The 19,079-nt window shown below is 42.3% G+C and overlaps 1 protein-coding gene across 6 annotated transcripts; it reads left to right on the top strand.

The window, feature by feature from the left end:
* Positions 1-2,120: 2,120 nt before the first annotated feature.
* On the top strand, positions 2,121-17,956 carry tfcp2 (transcription factor CP2). Of its 6 annotated transcripts, none has more exons than XM_037772535.1 (17): positions 2,140-2,521; positions 2,642-2,789; positions 2,895-3,089; positions 4,493-4,644; positions 5,222-5,298; positions 6,097-6,202; positions 6,463-6,569; positions 6,875-7,027; positions 7,132-7,242; positions 8,986-9,077; positions 9,261-9,309; positions 10,072-10,165; positions 11,265-11,355; positions 11,463-11,569; positions 13,116-13,258; positions 16,313-16,364; positions 16,496-17,956. In XM_037772535.1, exons 3-17 carry the CDS (start codon positions 2,968-2,970, stop codon positions 16,531-16,533), a joined length of 1,494 nt encoding a protein of 497 aa, XP_037628463.1. In that variant the 5' UTR covers positions 2,140-2,521; positions 2,642-2,789; positions 2,895-2,967; the 3' UTR covers positions 16,534-17,956. The 6 variants fall into 6 exon arrangements, with proteins under 6 accessions (XP_037628467.1, XP_037628463.1, XP_037628462.1 ...); XM_037772534.1 differs by having other exon boundaries at positions 2,663-2,789; XM_037772536.1 differs by having other exon boundaries at positions 2,702-2,789.
* Positions 17,957-19,079: the final 1,123 nt, after the last annotated feature.

Consider the following 19,079-nt stretch of genomic DNA (forward strand, 5'->3'; position numbering starts at 1 on the left):
GGTGAGGTGTGGGGTATTTGTGTCCCTCTTTAATGTCCTTTGCCACCAGTCTTATTGTAGCTGGGAAGAAGCTGTTGTGAAAGCGTGCTCTGAGAGTGGAGATGCTCTCTGGCCTGTGCTGCCTCAGGTTGTGTCCTGATTCCCTCCACCTGAACAGAGAGTGAGCTGGGTGGTGTCTGTCCCTCAGGATGCTCTGTGCCCTCCTCCTGCAGCGCTGGGTGTATATCGTGTCCATGGAGGGGAGGATAGAGCCAATGATTTTTTCTCCAGTTTTTATGACTCGCTGCAGCGATTTCCTTTCAGCCTGGGTAGCGTTCCCAAACCACACCGTGATTCTGCTGCTGAGGATGCTTTCCACCAGTCCTCGGTAGGCCAGGGTGAGGGGCTGACGTCTGAGTCCAGCCTTCTTCAGCAGCCTAATGAAGTGCAGCCGCCGCTGAGCTTTCTTCACTGTTTCAGTAGTGTTTTTGGCCCAGCTCAGGTTGTTAGTCAGGTGAAGGCCGAGGAACTTCAAACTGTCAGCCCGCTCCACCTTTGTGTCCTAGAAGATGAGAGGCTGTAGATGGGGGGGCTCTCCTCCTGAAGTCCACGATGAGTTCTTTTGTTTGTTCTATGTTGAGAACAAGGTCGTTGTCCTCTCCATAGCTGATGATTTTTTTGACCTGTTCCCTGTATGCAGACTCGTCCCCACCTCGGATGAGGCCGAGGATGGTTGTGTCATCTGCATATACTTGATAATGATGTTGTTCTTCTCAGTGGAAACATTGTCATGGGTGTATAGTGCAAACAGTTTTGGACTGAGGCAGCAGCCCTGAGGGGTTCCTGTGCTGACTGTGAGCTCAGCAGAGATCTTATCTCCCATCCTCACCACCTGTGGTCTGTCAATCGGAAAGTCCAAAATCCAGTTGCAGGTGGCTGTTGGGACCCCGAGGTTAGCTAACTTCACAGTCAGCTTCATCGTCCGGATCGTATTAAAAGCGGGACTGTAATCCAAGAAAAGTATGCGTGCATATGTCCTGTTACTGTCCAAGTGTTGGAGTGTGGAGTGAAGTGCCAGTGCCACTGCGTCATCCACTGACCTGTTTGAGCGGTAAGCGAACTGTAGGGGGTCCAGTGAGTCAGGAATCACTATGTTAATTGATTGAAGAACCAGCTTCTCCAGGCACTTCATGGCCACTGAGGTGAGTGCCACTGGCCTGAAGTCGTTCAGTGTATGTGGATCTGCTTTCTTCGGGACCGGTATGATGACAGATGACTTGAAAAACCCAGGGACTGTTCCTGTGTGAGAGAGGTGTTGAAGATGTCTGTGTACACCCCTGACAACTGTTCAGCACAGGCCCTCAAGACTCTCTGTGACACTCCATCAGGTCCAGCTGCCTTGCGTGGATTCACCTGCTTCAGAACCCTCAGAACCTGTGTGTGTGTCACCTGTAATGCAGTCTCATCAGGGTTATGGGGGGCTTTTGAGGGGGTGTCTCCATTCAGTCTGTCAAATCTAGCGTAGAAGCTGTTGAGGTTTTCTGGAAGGGTGGTGTCCCGAGCTTCTGTCCTCGTCGTGCTTCTCTTGTAGTTAGTGACAGATTGGATTCCCTGCCACATACTATGTGTGTTGTTATCCAGGTAACAGCTCTCAAGTTTCTGGGAGTACGCCCTCTTTGCATCTTTTATAGATTTTTGTAGCTCATATCGGGCAATTTTATACTCCACAGTGTCCCCTGACTTAAAAGCTGCACACCGTTTCCTGATCTTCAGACGAACATCTGCATTAACCCAGGGCTTTTGATTGGGAAAGAGAGGAGTAGTCAGGGATGGAACACACATGGAAGTGCACCAGTCAACATAGCTGATAACAGTCTCTGTGTACTCATGGATGTTGTATGTCGCCTCTTTGAACATGTTCATGTCTGTGGCCTCCAAGCAGCCCTGTAGCCCTGCCAGCACACTGTCATTCAATTATTGTTGTGTAATGATATATTTTCAACCTTTGCATTGGCTGTATTTGATACTGACCCCCATGAAAAATGGGTTATTTTTTTTAAGTAAAATATCACTCCTAAAAGCACTCCCTTCCTCAACCACATGTTTTACCGACCATAAGCGGTGGGTGTCGGTAATGAGCCCCAACCTTCTTTGCTACTACTATGAATTAATAACACGAAGAAGAGTGAAAACCGGAAGTTACGGTAGCTCCTTTTCCTGACGAAGCTAGATAAACAAACAAAAGCAACACATTCTATTATTATAATATTATTCTATTGAGGAGTCGGAGATCATTTTGATGTGATCCTATGTATAGATATGTCTACCAACGTGAACCCCCAATAGGTGAGGCAAAGAAGGGCTAGCATCGTTCTTGTTCAGCTAGCTGGCAGGCTATGGTTAGCTTGTAGCGGTTAGCTGTTAGCTTTAGCTCGTCATGTGTATTCTAGTGCTGGGGTTGGGGGTGGGGGGGCGAAGGAGCGCGACATGATGCCATCAAACTGTCGCAGTGTTAGACAGTAGCTCAACTCTCACTGAACAGGTAGGCTATGTTTCTATAATCTGATAACGTTCTATTACTAAATGAAACTAGTCAAAGTAATCTCGTTTTACAATAGTTCTTATGTTCTTGATCTTAACAGTCAACATGGCTTTCCACTAGTTATTGTCTTGATCTCAACAGTGCATTAGTGACTCCCGTTAACGACCCCGTTCCCCTCAGGAGCTCTGCATTGTTCAGCATGACAACCTGTTAACGTTCACGTCAGTTACACAGGCTGCTAATCTGATCTGTTCTCTTGTTTTAGTGGGTATGTCCTTCCATTAAACACCCACATTTTGCATCATTTTCACAATTTTTAAAGTTGGAGCCACATTCAATGATAAATCAGCTTATTTCTCTTTCTCCTCTAAAGATTGGTAGGTTGTGGGAAACTTGGCGCAAGTTTGAACTGGGACTGCACTCCGAAAGACCTCCACATCGTCACCATGGCGTGGGCTCTGAAGCTGCCTCTCACGGATGAAGTGATTGAGTCCGGTCTGGTCCAGGACTTTGATGCCAGTCTCTCGGGCATTGGGCAGGAGCTTGGTGCTGGGGCATACAGCATGAGGTACTGTATGAGTTACAAAGCATAAAAATGGTAGAATTATTTGCAAATGTATTAAAAGAAAAAACAGACCTATCACATTGACATAAGTATTCAGACTCTTTGCTATGACACTCGAAATTTAGCTCCGGGGCCTCCCATTTCTCTTGATCATCTTTCAGATTTTTCTACATTGATTGGAGTAAACCTGTGGTAAATTCAATTGATTGGACATGATTAGGAAAGGCACACACCTGTCTTTAATAGGTCTCACAGTTGACTGAATGCATATCTGAGCAAAAATCATGCCATGGGTTTAAAGGAACTGCCTGCATAGGTCAGACACAGGAGTGTGCCGAGGATGGCTACAAAATAAAATCATCGTTTGGAGAACGTTTGTGACCCGGCAGCCATGTTGAGATCTGTTGAGGAAATACCAAGCACCGCCCACCAACCGGAGCACAGCCAATAGGAACGCTCTCTCTGAAATGACCTGTGATTGGTCAAAGTCTCCTGTCACAGGCTAGATGTTCTAAAGCCCGAAAACAGAGCCATGAGGAGGAGCAGAAGTCTAGTTTTCTATCAGAACACTTGAATTACAATATGCTGAAAGGTTATTATGGAATTTTTGCCATATGATGCCAAAAACGTAGTTTAGTTTTATCTTCTGTATCCGTCTATCTGTTGTATGTGAAGTCCTGCACTGAGTGATAACAGAAGGGCAAATTAATCACCACATGCAGATGAATTGCAAAGCAGTGCACTGCTCGGTGACTGTCAGATGAAGAATACTCTTTGATGAAATTTGTTTAAGGCATTAGACTTCTCCTATTACTATGCAGCATATCCCTGATACATTAGTATAAACACATCTGCACACAGTTCTGTGTTTTTGTGGGGCCTTATTCAAGAGTTTAAAGTCCAAATGGATATTAATGATGCTTGTGCTCAGTTTTTCATGATTGGAATTGTGTGAAATCCATTTAGTTTTTGCTGACTCAAGCACTTGAAGAAAGATCCCTCTTTTCTGTGCCCTTTTCTGGCTGGTTAAGTTCTCTGTTAAATGATACCGTTCAAGCTGCAAAGTGCGTGCTTGTCCCTGAAATTCTTCCGTTGAGAGGAGCAACGAGATACCAACTGGATACATTGGTATTTAGTAGTGTTGCCTGCATTATCATTAATGAACTGCAAAGCTGACGGACACAATAATCCGCCTTTCAGCCTCAAGTGTTGTGTTAGACTCCCCAATTGATATAGAATTATTTTAATCATGAGGTTGGAAATAATCAGTTCTAGCAATCAAATATCAAGAATAATCTTCTGTAGAGTTGTTTTTATGAAATGGAAATAATGAATGTGTCCCACAGTGTGGTGATCAGGCTTTGGCAGCTCACTAACAGCGTTGTTCTTTTGTCTCTGTTCTCCAGCGACGTGCTGGCCCTCCCTATCTTCAAACAGGAGGAGTCCAACCTGCCTCCAGACACCGACAACAAGATCCTTCCCTTTCAGTATGTTCTGTGTGCAGCTACCTCGCCAGCTGTTAAGCTGCACGATGAAACACTCACCTACCTCAACCAAGGTCAGCGTCAGGATCACAGCCCCGCTCTACCTTTCACATTTGTGTCAACTTATTGATGTCAAGAGCCACTGAAAGCAAATTCAGTTGCCTTTGACCTAGTAATTCTAGGTATTGTATTACCTGTATGACTGTAAATCTTCAAAGACAAATTTAATGGTAGTGGAAATTTGGGGCGGGGGGGGGGGGTATCAAAATGGAAATATTATGCAATGTGGTCTGTTTTTATTAAACTGGCACCAGTACAGTGATACTTTCTTTTCTGGCAATTCAACCGGTTGTCAGTTTGTGTCTGTGTTACACTGAAAATGTGACAGAATTTTTTGCCTTTGTGTTACACAGATATTAAGTGATGTATCAGGATTATCTTGCGGTTTATGTGGTACTGCGGAATTGGCTTTATAGTCCTGCTGCTGCCATGGGCAACATACTGTAGCTTGATAATATCATATTGTGAAATAAATGACGAAACAAGATTGTAGATATTATGCATCACTGTGATTAGTATTTCTACAAAGGTTAGCTATCAACTGTGAATGCTTAAGATGTTTTTATTCACTCTATGAATTTGTCATTGCAGGGCAGTCCTATGAAATTCGAATGCTTGACAATCGGAAAATTGGGGAACTTCCAGAAATCACTGATAAAATGGTGAAGGTAAGATACCAGTTCACACATATAGAGTACATTAGAATATATTTGCACTGGTCTCCACTTCCTCAAACTGTACAAACGTGAAACAAAATATCCCGGACACGGGAGCTGCCATCTTGAGATTTTGACGTCATTTGGAGCCAGAGTCGACACAGTAGTGATCGGGGGACTGGAGCCGCAGTATTGAGGTCCTGCCCAAACACTCGCCCGAGCCAATCGCTAGCTGAGCATGGCCGCAGCTTGTTAGCGTGTGCCATCTAGCTGTTACACTAGCACCATGGTAGCTGTTTGGCTAGAAAGACACAACGACAAATAACTATAATTTTTTCTGTAACTACATTTATGATTAGATTGACACATACTGTATACTACACAGACTCATTATAGTTATGGAAAATTAAGGTTGCTTCTCCTCTCTCATACAATTACCGAGCCTCCGGTTGCGACTATTTCACTCAGAGCAGCTGTCAATCACAGCTGTGAATCATGACGTCTCACCCCCTTTTTATAGCATCAAATAACTAATTAAAACCGAACTTATCAGAAAAATGAACACTTGAACATAAATCAGCATGATTAAAAACTACCTAAAACGACAGAAACCATCTTTGGGAAAAATGAATTTGACGTGTATTTTGACTTTTTAGTTTTGCCCATGTCCCATCCGCTAACATGGAGGGGGCGCGATTTATGACCTATACAGAAGTCATGTCGTACAGTCTATGGTATAAACATGTTAGCTTCAATAGCATTTACATCTACATTGATTTCTTTGTGAAAATGAATCCGTTTGAATTTCAGAGCATCATCCGTGTGGTTTTTCATGACCGACGACTTCAGTACACAGAGCACCAGCAGCTGGAGGGTTGGCGCTGGAACAGGCCTGGGGATCGCATCCTCGACCTGGGTGAGCACTGAAAAAAATGGCCGGTCCACTTTGACAGCTCCAGAAGGTTCTGGTCCTTGTGTATTGTATTTGATTTGTGTGTGGAAAGACTGTTGCTGTGCAGCCTTGAATGCATATTAACCCTCCAATAGTTTTTTGGATAAATTCAGAATACTGAGCTACAAGTACAAGGTTTAGATGACAACCGTGATATTATGGAGAAGATGGTGTGCATTAAGAACTCTTTTGATAACAGCCTGTTTTACGTTGCTCCATTGCAGATATCCCCATGTCCGTCGGCATAATCGACCCCAGGGCTAACCCTACTCAGCTTAACACTGTGGAGTTCCTTTGGGACCCATCAAAACGAACCTCAGTTTTTATCCAGGTAGCATGACGGACAACACTCTTGTTTTCCTGAATTACTTTCATTCATTAAAAGACAACATCAGTAATCTGAGGCAATTTTGATCACTTTGGCATGATAAAGCTAAGCTTGTTAACATTTAGTGTACTCATCCATTCTGTTTGGCAAAATGTCAAGTGAACTGAATCTCATTCTGCAGGCAGTAATTAAACTAATACAACAGTTTAGCCAAGATCTGTTTTATTTATTGATTTAACTGACCTAAGGTTTGTCTTTTGTCATCATTCCTGTAGAGATTTAAATTTTATATATCTTTCCTTTTTTAGGTACACTGCATCAGCACAGAATTCACAATGCGCAAGCATGGAGGAGAAAAGGGTGTGCCTTTCCGGATCCAGATCGACACGTTCAAGGAGAACGAGAATGAAGAGTACACAGAACACCTCCACTCTGCCTCCTGCCAGGTCAAAGTCTTCAAGGTGAGGGGAATGAGAAAAAAAAAGAAAAAACATTTATGTACTGTAATGCAAACATTTGTTATTTATGACCACCACCTAAATGACTCCCACATGACCCGTTTCAGCCTAAAGGTGCAGACAGAAAGCAGAAGACGGACAGGGAGAAGATGGAGAAGAGGGCGCCACAGGAAAAGGAGAAGTACCAGTCCTCCTATGAAACCACAATCCTGACGGAGGTTAGCATATTACAAATGTGTTAAAGGGATGAATGATTAGATAGAAGAGAAAACTCATCAAATTGAAACACAGCCTCTTTAACCAAAAAGTTCAATGAAGTGAAGAATATGGCGCAGGAAAAGAACAAAAACAATTGTATAATGTGCTGTGGGTCAAAATGTTAACAAACATTCCAACTAGAGCTGCAACTACTGATTATTTTAGATTTATTATTGAATAATCTGTCAATAATATTCTGGATTTAATCACATAGTCATAGTCAAAAAATAGGGGAAAAAAGCTCATTCCAATTTCCCAGAGTGACATCTGCAAATCAGCAAAACTGTAATTGCAGAGAATGAATGGCAGGTTTTCTTGCAACAAACAATTTATAAATTATCAAAAAAGTTGATAATTAGAAATAGTATAGAAATACATTTTCTGTCCATCTAATCAATAAAAGGCAGGTTGGGTGATCTTGAGAAATTAGCAAGACTATGCTAGATTTTTAAAAATGATCCAACCTCAAAACCCAGCCCATTGTTGCCAACTCTTTTCCTATGGAAGTAGCTAGCAGCAGTAGCTCCAAAAGCCCCTAAATCTAGCTCGAAAGTCGCCAAGACTTCTGACAGCCCGTCCCTTCAGGCCTCCCTCCAAAGACACTCCCCCAAAATGAATTATGAACATAAATATATTATAATGAGCGTGAACGGCGAACATGGCTATTGTTAGTACTCCCAGCTGTCAAGCTAGCAGCTTGTGGAAGACTCCAGTGACGTGCAGTGCGCATGGGCAGAGTGTGTGCAGGCAGGCAGGTAGCCCGTCCAATCATTTCATTCGGGCCAAAGTAAATGATTGGACGGGCTTAATACAGTCCTGCAACAAGCACAGATTTTTTTTCTTTTTTTTGTCAGAGCATGTGATTTCTTGATTGCTGTCGGGATGTAAAGAGAATTTCAACTAATATAACAAAAAATGTTTCTAACGTTTTCACCAATCCTTCCTTTTAATGAACTTTAATGATGACATACAGACTAAAGCACAGTGTAGTTAAATTAAAGTTACTGTGAGGAACTTTGAACTGGTGATGAAATGGTCTCAATTTAATACTGATGCCTCTGTATGACCTACAATAAACAAACGACACCATCAGCAAGAAGATCAGCTATTTCTATATAGTTATTCTTAATGTTTGTCATCAGTGCCACCGGGTCCAATTCCGAGCAAAATCAGATGAAATCATGTAGGTTCCCAAGAAACTCCTTCAGCTCAGACTCTAGCTGGGCCTCCGGTAGTGACCACCCCTCCATGCGGACAGACCCAGATCCGGCTTCACTGCCACCTTCGATCTGCAGTCGGAGCTATGGTGGGAGGTGGAGAGCTCCGCAACCGGCAGCAGCGGCTCCTCCTCCTGCCAGGGGAAGAGCTTCGCCTAGCTGCTCCACCAGAGCATCACCGACTCCACGCTGCTGGAGGCCCAGGCCGTATTGCTGGGCCTGCTAGAGGGAAGAACCAGAACCCGGACAGCGCGGGGAACACTATCAGACTCTGCTGCTGTAAAATTAGAAGTTCTCTAAAGGGACTTTGGTGCTCTGAACCACTTCCTCTTTTGTCCACAGGGACTGCCAAAATCATCACAAAATGGAAGTTGCTCATAGTAGCCTTAAATGCAAGGGAAAGCTGTAGCTTATAACTGGTGGCAGCATAAATGTATTTCTGATGTTATTTGGATGCAACAATAACAGACAGTTGTTTTCTTGCAGTGCTGTCCCTGGCCCGAGGTCACATACGTCAGTAACTCCCCATCTCCTGGCTTCAACAGCACACAACACAACAGCTTCCCAGTGGCGGAAGGGTATGAATGTTTCACGATTTCTGCCAAAGCTTCATGGATAATGCTGCTTGAATTTAATTTACCATGAAATCCACATAGTAGTTTAGTGGTTTTGTTTGGTGAAGAACACATATGATGTTTAGATTCTTCTTAATGTAGATTTCTTCCAGGGTTCTAAAATGGTACATTTTTCATCCTATTCAGAAATGGATCACCAACCCACCAGCCTGAGCCTGTCGTTCAGGTAGCAGATGTAAGTACAAGTGCATTTTAGCTTTCTTGTTTCATTGCCTGGCTATGTCCTGCCTCCCAGAACCACTGCATATTAAGATTAATATTGACAAATGCAAAGGTGACATCTGGGTGTTAACCCTCTGCCTCCCAGTAGATTCTCTAAGGCACTTTGACAACATTAAATAAACAAAAATAAGCCTAACCTGCCTCTAGGCATGAATTTATACAAGGTCAACTCCCATTCAAGACATCTGAACTCTTCTCTGTGTTACAGGGTACCAGCCAATGATTTAAAGTTTCTATTTTTTAACCTTGAAACACGACTTGTCAGAATATTTCATGCTGTACGTTCTGTATATTTGGGTAGATGTTTAGCTGATTTGTTATACTTTAGTTACTTACTTTTAGTTTTTCTTCACCTGCCACTGTGGCAGGTCACTGAACATTTCTACTGGCAACTCAATTATTTTTTGTCTGCCACTTCTGAAATCCGTATAACGCTTTAGAATTGTTAACACTGAGTCAGTGGTAGCAGACAGTAGAAATATGGAATATATCATGTAATCTTAATCCCTGACTATTTTAAATGTATGCCATGGTGGCAGGTGACCTGAATTTTTTACCTGACACAGCCAACATTTAGCCTATAATTGCTATACTGCCATACAGTATAAAATGCCAGCAATTTGAAACGTGATTGTGCAAGCTAACTCTGAGATACTCTTTGAGATTGTTGCAATTAAGTGTTTTATTCTGAGTTCTGTCTTTTTTTCCTCCTCAGAATTTGTTACCCACAGCAACGCCACAGGACGCACAACAGTGGCTTTTAAGAAACCGCTTCTCACCCTTCTGTCGGCTCTTCACCAACTTCTCAGGTAAAATGGCTCTTATATATAGAATTATTACAAATCAAACACCCATTCATTTTAGTATCACTTGTGACTGCCACAAAACTGCTTGTTCATGGGCTCTGGTCATTTCAGAGAGTAAAGAGTGAGGAATGTGAGTGGAAATCCTGTTATGTAAATGTGATGGCGATTGTACATGTGGGTCTCATGTCTGAATAAACGCATGAGTCACTTTTACTTTAATGTCATAACAGCAGTTAGACCTAGTAATATTTCTGTATCACTTTCAACATGGCACAAGACTGAATTCAATGCCATCTGATTAACGTAAAGGCCACAACAGGGTGGGGTAAAACCTGCAAGAAGAGTTAGAAAGTGAGGCGATCGAGACCTCAACCCTGCATGGCACAAAGCATCCATTCTGCTTAAAGGTCCAGTCTGTAGGATTTTGGGGGATCTATTTTATTAGTGCATTATCACCTTAAAGTAAGAATCGTTGTTTTCATTAGCTTAGAATGAGCCCTTCATATCTACATAGGGAGCTGGTCCTCTTCAAGGAGTCCGCCATGTTGCTCCACCATGTTTCTACAGTAGTACAGAATGGATAAACCAAACACTGACTCTAGAGAGGGACTTTGACCCTGAAGACCACCGTAGTTCTCCGGCACGTGAGCTGCAGAGTGCAAAACCGTGGTACCGCCAGCTGGTGTCTGAGATCCGTTGCTCCTAAAGTAGTGTTATTATGGTAAGGATGGCCTTTGAGTGAGACGAATGGCGTTACCACGGTTTTGCACTCGGTGGCTCATGTTACTGCAGTCTTGGAAAGGGAGGAGTGAGCGGAGGGGTACTCAGTTGGTTGCAATCTGCAGCCACACCACTAGATGCTGCCAAATCCTATACACTGTTCCTTAAGTGTCCTTTAGCTAGACACACCAAATCCCTTAAAGCCTCCATGACTCTGGTCTGCAGCTGACCCTATATGTCCTATTGTTGTTTACAGGGATCTATGAAGTGTTATCCACATGTTAACTGTTGAATCCCCAAAACAAACTTGTTGTATAATTCCGGGTCACATGTAGATGGAAGGTTTTCATGCTCTAAGCAAGGTCTTGTTTTGGTGTACCAGGGGCAGACCTATTGAAGCTGACCAGGGAGGACGTCATTCAGATCTGTGGGCCAGCAGATGGTATAAGACTCTTCAATGCACTGAAGGGACGGTGGGTCTTCTTTAATCAAATCCCATCTTATAATATGTCACTTAACTAATACACATAACACATTAATGGACATTATGTTATTTCCTCTCTGTGGATGCTGTTTACAGGGTGGTGCGCCCGAGGCTGACCATTTACGTTTGCCAGGAGTCTCAGCAGGCACGGGAGCAGCAACCCAAACATGAAAACGGAGATGGTGCCGCCAACACTTTCTTTGGTCAGTGCATGTTCATTAACCTGACCCACCAGATGGTTTGTTACACAGAACCATCTGAGAAGCCGTTGTTTGAAATTGTTTGGAACAGGGCAGGCGCTATAAAAAAAATACTTAGCAGGTGATAGGATGAACCATTTATCAATCAAACTCTTGCAGTCGGTAGAAGAGTGAAAACATCTTTTCCATCGCGAAAAGCCGTCAGTGGCGTTCTCTGCTCCTCTTTCAGTGAAGAAATACTCTCCGGTTCTGAAATAACTGATGCTATTGCAGCATCTACGCTAACCTCTTCAGGAGCCGCCATTGTTGTTTAGAACGAACAGTTGCTTCTCCGTGTCACCTCACACACACCTAAGCTACGCCCATAGCTGCCAGTAGCTCCTCAGAGGATGCTGATTGGCAGGACACAAACACATTACTTTAAGCCTGACAAGATGTATTTTTGTCTGAGGTGTGAGCCAGCGATTCTCACATGATGTGACATCGCGAAGGTAACCAGTGGAGACTGTGGCCCTGGCTCAAAAATAGTTGGGCAACAAAACCGCAACTTCATGTGTTTACACTTAGAGGTGCTGGTAGGTGGAATTTGTTACCTTTTGGACAGAGCCACACCAACTGTTTCCAGGGTTTAAGCTAAACTAAGCTAAGCTAACCTAACTGGCTGCCGGCTGTAGCTTAATATTTACCATACAGGCATGGTAATGGTATTGATCTTGTCTAACTCGTGGAGAGAAATAAATAGCATATTATTATTATTATTATTATTATTGTTATTATTGTTATTATTATTCCAAAATGTCAAACTATTCATTTTAGTTCAAAGGTGCTCTATACAATATTCAGAGCATTAATATAGCATCAAACAACTATTTGCTATGTAAAGATATAGAGGACTAATGTCTACCTGAGCAGAGAATGAAGTTACTCTCGCTGTTTGTGTGTTGTAATTGGAGCTTCTCCGCGCTTTGTTTATATACCTGGACCGGCTGCGCATGCACTGCACTCATGGCGGTTACAGCGGATAACACCGTACCGACCGACGGCGTCGACGAGGAAGCGTAGCACCCACCCTCCTGTTCTCTGTCAGCAGTGTTGCCATTGTTTTCACTGTTAGTGCTGTTGGCAGCGTTAGCTGCGAGATGCCGGTTCAGCTGTCGCTATGTTGAGAGCAGAGGCAATAGAAATGCTCCCAATCTCGCATTTAGCACCTTTAAATGATCTGTAGGCACTATTATTTTTGTTCTGCTGGTAGCTGCTCATGCCTTCTACCTTGCTCTTGAATTTATGTCAAACAAGTTGCTGTTGGTGTAGCCTTTGAAGTATCACTTGCTGTGCACAAGAGGACTCAAGTTTATTACTTGTGTTGTGTTTTTTACAAAGTAAATGTTAATTCAAAAAATACGGACACAGTTTTTACAATCGTTAAAATCTCACTAAAGTCACATTGTAATCACAACACATACTCACACATTAAGTACAGATTTTACGGTCTAGAAATGGCAGGTGAACATTTTTTAATTATTGTTTTGGTTTGTGCTTTTTCCTGCAGTATATCACGCCATTTACCTGGAGGAGCTCACAGCTGCTGAGCTGACAGAGAAGATCGCTCAGCTCTTCAATATCTCACCCAGGCAGATAAATCAGATCTTCAAACAGGGTCCCACTGGCATCCATGTGCTGGTCAGTGACGAGGTAAGAAATCCTCCTGCTCTCTGCCTTTTAAGCTGGGTATACACTGTACGATATTAGAGATGTTGATGTTCAATTCAATTCAATTCAATTCAATTCAATTCAATGTAAAGCCAAATGTGCTCACACTGTACGGTCCAATCATCAAGCCACGACCTGAATGCTTACACTGTACGTGTAAAATCGAAAATAAAACGTCCCGTCGGCCCCTGTGGACCGTTCTGGCTTTGGCAATTGTTAATAAAGATTTGTTTGAAAGCTCCTAGGCAGTGGTGATGGGCAAAGCAGTTCTTTTCAGTGTACTGAATCACTAGAATCCGTTCACTAAAAAGATTTGTTCAAAAGATTCGTTCACTAAATCGTTCAGTGCGGAGCACCAACTGCACTACACGTAAACTCACTCACTGAACTGAAACACAACTGAACGTTCAGTTCAGCTCGCGAACTACTGAACTGAGAACGGAGAATTTAGTTGGATAAAGTTTCTGTTTGCAAATAAAAGGTGTATGCAACTAAATGTTTGTTAAATATTTTTTATTACAATGAAATGAAAGCAAGAAGTAATAGTTTCTTTATAATCCTTTTCTTTATAAAATAATAATTTCTACAGTTGTGATACAAAACATTTTTATCACAACCGTCCATATTCGTTTTAATGTGCAAATATTATTTCACATTTGTAGCCCAAGCCCTCAGGTGAAAAACAAAAAAATACAATCTCTATTCATAGAGTCTCTATTACACAGAAAACAGAACTATTTACTGGGGCTGTTGAAGTTAACGCAAATTTGTTTTAATTGCACTAATTTCTTTAACATTTAACGCAATCCATCTTTTGGAGGTTGTAGCTGGCTCAGTTTTAAAGCTAGAGTGTATATACTGGTATCATATGAAACTAAAACACCTAAAGAATCCATTGGTAACCATGTTCACGCGCCATTTTTAAAGGGGTCCCTTGACCTCTGACCTCCAGATCAGTGAATGTAAATGGGTTCTATGGGTACCCACGAGTCTCCCCTTTACAGACATGCCCACTTTATGATAATCACATGCAGTTTGGGGCAAGTCATAGTCAAGTCAGCACACTGACACACTGACAGCTGTTGTTGCCTGTTGGGCTGCAGTTTGCCATCTTATGATTGGAGCATATTGTTTTATGCTAAATGCAGTACCTGTGAGGGTTTCTGGACAATATCTGTCATTGTTTTGTGTTGTTAGTTGATATCCAATAATAAATATATACATACATTTGCATAAAGCAGCATATTTGCCCACTCCCATGTTGACAAGAGTATTAAATACTTGACAAATCTCCCTTTAAAGTACATTTTAAACAGATAAAAAATGTGAAAATCATATAATTCATCGCGATGTAATATTTTAATCGATTGACATCCCTAATATATCTATTTTTATCAAAGCTTTTATATTATATGTACATTGTTTGTTGGTGTGTTAGCAACCCTACCTGAATCAACTGTGTATTTACTGTCTTGAACACAACACACTCCATTCCTCCTGCTAATAAATGACTTGAATCACTCAGCGAGTCCATGGTTGCACATTTGCTCGCAAGTTGAGAGCTCAACTGAACAGAGAAATGAACGAATCGTTTCAAGAAGAACTTCAGCTGAGTTCATTCACCCAAAAGATTTGCTCTTTTGAACGAATCGTTTGTGAACGATCACTACTAGGCAGGTAGAAGTTTGTTTGGTAGCCGAAGTCTGTAACGTTGCAACAGTAAGGTTCACACACAATGCTGTTAACAAGACATCGTCTGCCAACATTTCTCTCATTCATATCGGTCGTGGTAAAAGGAGGAAGAGGAAACCTGGAGGCCAGGTTGATCGAGCTGTGGCGACAGCACACGCACCACTTTGATATTTTCTGTTTTCATGATGCATTGTGTTGCTATGGCACTTTCAGATGCTCTGTTTGCCACTGCGCATAGGCGCAGTGAGAACTGACCTTGGGGAATCAACTTGTGGCTCTGCTTCAACTGTGAGAGCCTGATGATGGCTGACTTAAATTTCCAATATGTCAAAAATTCAACCAAACGTCCGACGGCTGGTCGGGAGCAGTTGATAAGTTGATCAGTTGCTCCCCCTGTACACTGCAAAGCTAACGACGCCTGACGAAGCTGAAGTTTGGTCTTACTCTAAAATGAGTCATGCGGCTCAGAAATCGAGTTAGAAACGGACTCAAATCGTACAGTGTATATGCCCAGCTTAAGGGGACTATTTGTAACTTTTTAAGCGTATAAATGTAGCGGGTCGCTACACATGCGCGTTCGCATATGCGCGCTCGCGTGTGGCTGGAGCCTCGTCTCCGCTGCCTGCTCTCCTTCACTCAGAATGCGCGCGCGTCCTCGCTGTCTCGCTCCACCTCTAGACGTGAACGCGCGCTCACTACACACTGCAGAAGAGTTAGTTTAGCTCTGAGAATATCTAGTGAATGCACAGGGGACGTTTGTGCAGAAATAACTGCTGCAGCTCCTCCAGACCAACAGAGCTTTCCCCGTGTCTTGTGAAGTGACGGAGCTCTTCAGAGAGTTATGTTACCCTCTCGTTACCGACCGGGTGCCGGTGTCTCCTCTGCTCTCTCCGGCTGTGGGCGGAGAGAGCAGGGAGACATGCTGCAGAGCCCCGCTGCCTCAGCCTGCACTTAGGCAGGAAAAGCCAACACTAGGATCAGATCTAAATCATGTTCATGGAGAGACCTTCGTCTGGTCAGCTAACATTACTGCCAAGCAGCTGAAATATAGAGTGATATTGTGCTTTTAGCTGACGTGTGTCGCCTCACTGTTTTGAGTGATGCTCGTTCAGGTATATTTAGAGCGAGCAAGCGCGAGCCCGACGCTGACTTTCGTTGATTTCACGGCCACAGGTGTTGCTGTTAACAAGCATTTCTGAAAGTTACAAATAGTCCCTTTAAGGCTACACTTTCACATCACAGTCACAGATGGTGTGAAACTGATATAGACTAGTTGTTACACATTCTTGTAACCTGCTTTTAGCTTGTTTCCTTCCTGCTTTAAACATCTATTCTCTTTAACAGATGATTCAGAACTTCCAGGATGAAGTATGTTTCGTTTTGGACACAATGAAAGGTATTTGAGTGTGGCATTAATAAATGATGATTTATCTGTTTCTATATTTAAGCCTTGATAAACTTTATCATTCCAAGTTTATTTATAAACCCCCTCCCCCCTGCTATGTTTTCTTTTTCTTTTCTTTCCAGATGACACAAATGACGGCTACCACATCATCTTGAAATGAATCCTGGGCAGGAGAATAGCGTTGCTCTCTTCTTTAGACCCGATCCAGTCTGCCCCTCTAGAGCTTCACATTCCTTGCTGTTACTGGAATACGTGGAGACGCCCTGAGAAACGTCTTGAGGCTGCTAGGAGGAACATGCGACTGAAGCACCTGGCCCTCTCCTCACTATACCTTATTGTCTTACTTTAAAGGTAGTGACTGTTACCACAGTGAAGTGAACGATCTCCTTCTCGCCCTGCCATTGTCTCCCTTAAATGGTTGCATTTCCCTCTGTTGCTTATGTCTCATGAAAGAGGTTAGTGGCACTACAGGCTGCTATCACTGTTTGTTTGTTAGCTGAGCATCTGGTGTGCCAAAGCTCTGTGCTTCAGAAACAGTTTGTTGTCTCTTTAAAAAACAACCAAATAAGAAAGAAAGAAAATCAAAGCGACAAAAAGAGAGCGTTACTCTGACAGTACTTGACTTTCAGCCTGCAATGCAGCATGACTTCTCCTCTTCATGCTAGGTTGAGATCAGGGTTGGAAATTAACTTTTTTGTCCACCTGGCACTGTGGCTGGTGGATCCAAAATCTACCAGAGCAAATCTAGCAGCCACTTAATGATTTTACCAGCATTTGGCTAGTGCTAATTTCCGACCCTGACAGGGATCCACTTAAAGCCAGTCTGCAAGAAACATGGTAGAGCAAACACAATCACAGTGACATCAAAGAACCACAAGAGGCATCAAATCCACAATCAGGACATGAAGGGAAACTGTTGGAATCCAGCTGTCCGCCATAACATCTGTGATTCCTTTTTGAAAGAGAACAATGTCAGTCTTTCACTGGTTTGAACTGTTACTTTTGAGAACTCCCAAACACTGTTAGATCCTTGTAGTTAGTGTTGAGCGCATACTGCCACTCGTGGTGAACCTTGAATAATGATGAAACACTGTCTATGTTAGTGATTACAGTGGCAACACCAGCAAACTGTCTCTGGTCCATGTGCTTCCTATCCCTATCCGCTTATTTAGCACATTTCAATTTTATTTTGGCCATTTTCCAACATTATTTGTAAATAGATAATTTTTTTAATGTTTTCATGAGGATTCATGTGTTTCTTAGGCAGTTCTTTTTTTTAAATAGTCTTAACATACTTGTCTCTTCATCATTGTTTTGGGATGTTACCACTTCCAAATACTAATACATGTAATGGAGCTGTTGGGCACACCAGAGCTGCATGTGAAAAGATATATGGTTAGTTTATGTTAAGTCCATTGTGCTGCTTACATGAAATTGATAGCTTGACATTTTAGATACCCATCTTTAGAGCCCCAGCTCATCAGCATTATTAAAATACTTACCCATGTACTGGCAGCCATCTGTTGTCTGTCTCCTTTTGATGTTTGCAAAAAAATAAATAAAAAATGTGATTTTTAACAATATCCTAAATGTTCTTTAACCTCCTCAGGAGAAAAGGTGACAAATTATTTTATCCATATTAAAGTAGGCAGAATATATCTGGCATCATTTGGCAAAAATACCATAATTACCTTTCAGCATATTGTAATTCAAGTGTTGAGAAAACTAGACTTCTGCACCTCGTCATGGCTCTGTTTTCATCTAACCTTTGACTGGAGACTTTGCGAATCACAGTTAATTTCAGAGAGAGAGCGTTCCTATTGGCTGTTCATTCAACAGAGACAGCTGTCAATCACTCTCAAATCAAATGGTAAAACTAGGACGCTCTGATCAAATATGAATCAATATTCTGTTACTGTAATGCCTATTTCTTGCGTAAAATGTTTTCAGAAACATCTTGTAGTGTACTGTTTAGCTGTAAAATGATAAGGTTTTCTCTGACTAGTGGGCAGTGCTCGGTATTTCCTCAACTGATCTCAACATGGCGGCTGTGTCACAAACTTTCTAATTTTTCAGCTAAACGGTAGCCTACACTACAAGATATTTCTGAAAATATTTGATGTGAGAAATGGGCATTAAAGTAACATAATATTGATTAATATTTGATCAGCGCTGCCTAGTTTGACTGTTTGATAGGAGTTCGCGAGTGATTGAATGCTGCTCAGAGACGGCAAGGCTCCAGCTCGGCTCTGATTGCTTGTCTTCCTCTGGTCTGTGAAATCTTACAGATGCCATTAGGAGCACCGGAGGACACAGAGACACATTCTTTTTTTCAGAATACCTGTCTCATGTGCTGCTGTCAGGATATAGTGACTGTTTTATAAAAAAATTAAATCATATTTGCTCCAATTTACTTATTCCAGCGTTAAATGAATAGCTTTCCTTTTGCTGGACAGATGTAGAGGCCTACTACAGACATGCATGTCATTTTGTTGCCATGGAAACTGTAGCTTTAACACGATAACGATGTTATATACTGTAAATCAGAGTCAGGTTTATGTTAAATACCATCCGTGTCAAGATACTGTCAAATTTGACACGTCTGTTTCTGTACAATATGAACAAAGAAGCAAAGGGGAAAAAAAACTCCACTTCATTTCCCAGCATGCTCCGGTGCAGGGCATGCCTGTGACGTCACAATAAGTA

This window comes from Sebastes umbrosus, chromosome 6, assembly GCF_015220745.1.
Source record: "Sebastes umbrosus isolate fSebUmb1 chromosome 6, fSebUmb1.pri, whole genome shotgun sequence".
Taxonomy (NCBI): Eukaryota; Metazoa; Chordata; class Actinopteri; order Perciformes; family Sebastidae; genus Sebastes; species Sebastes umbrosus.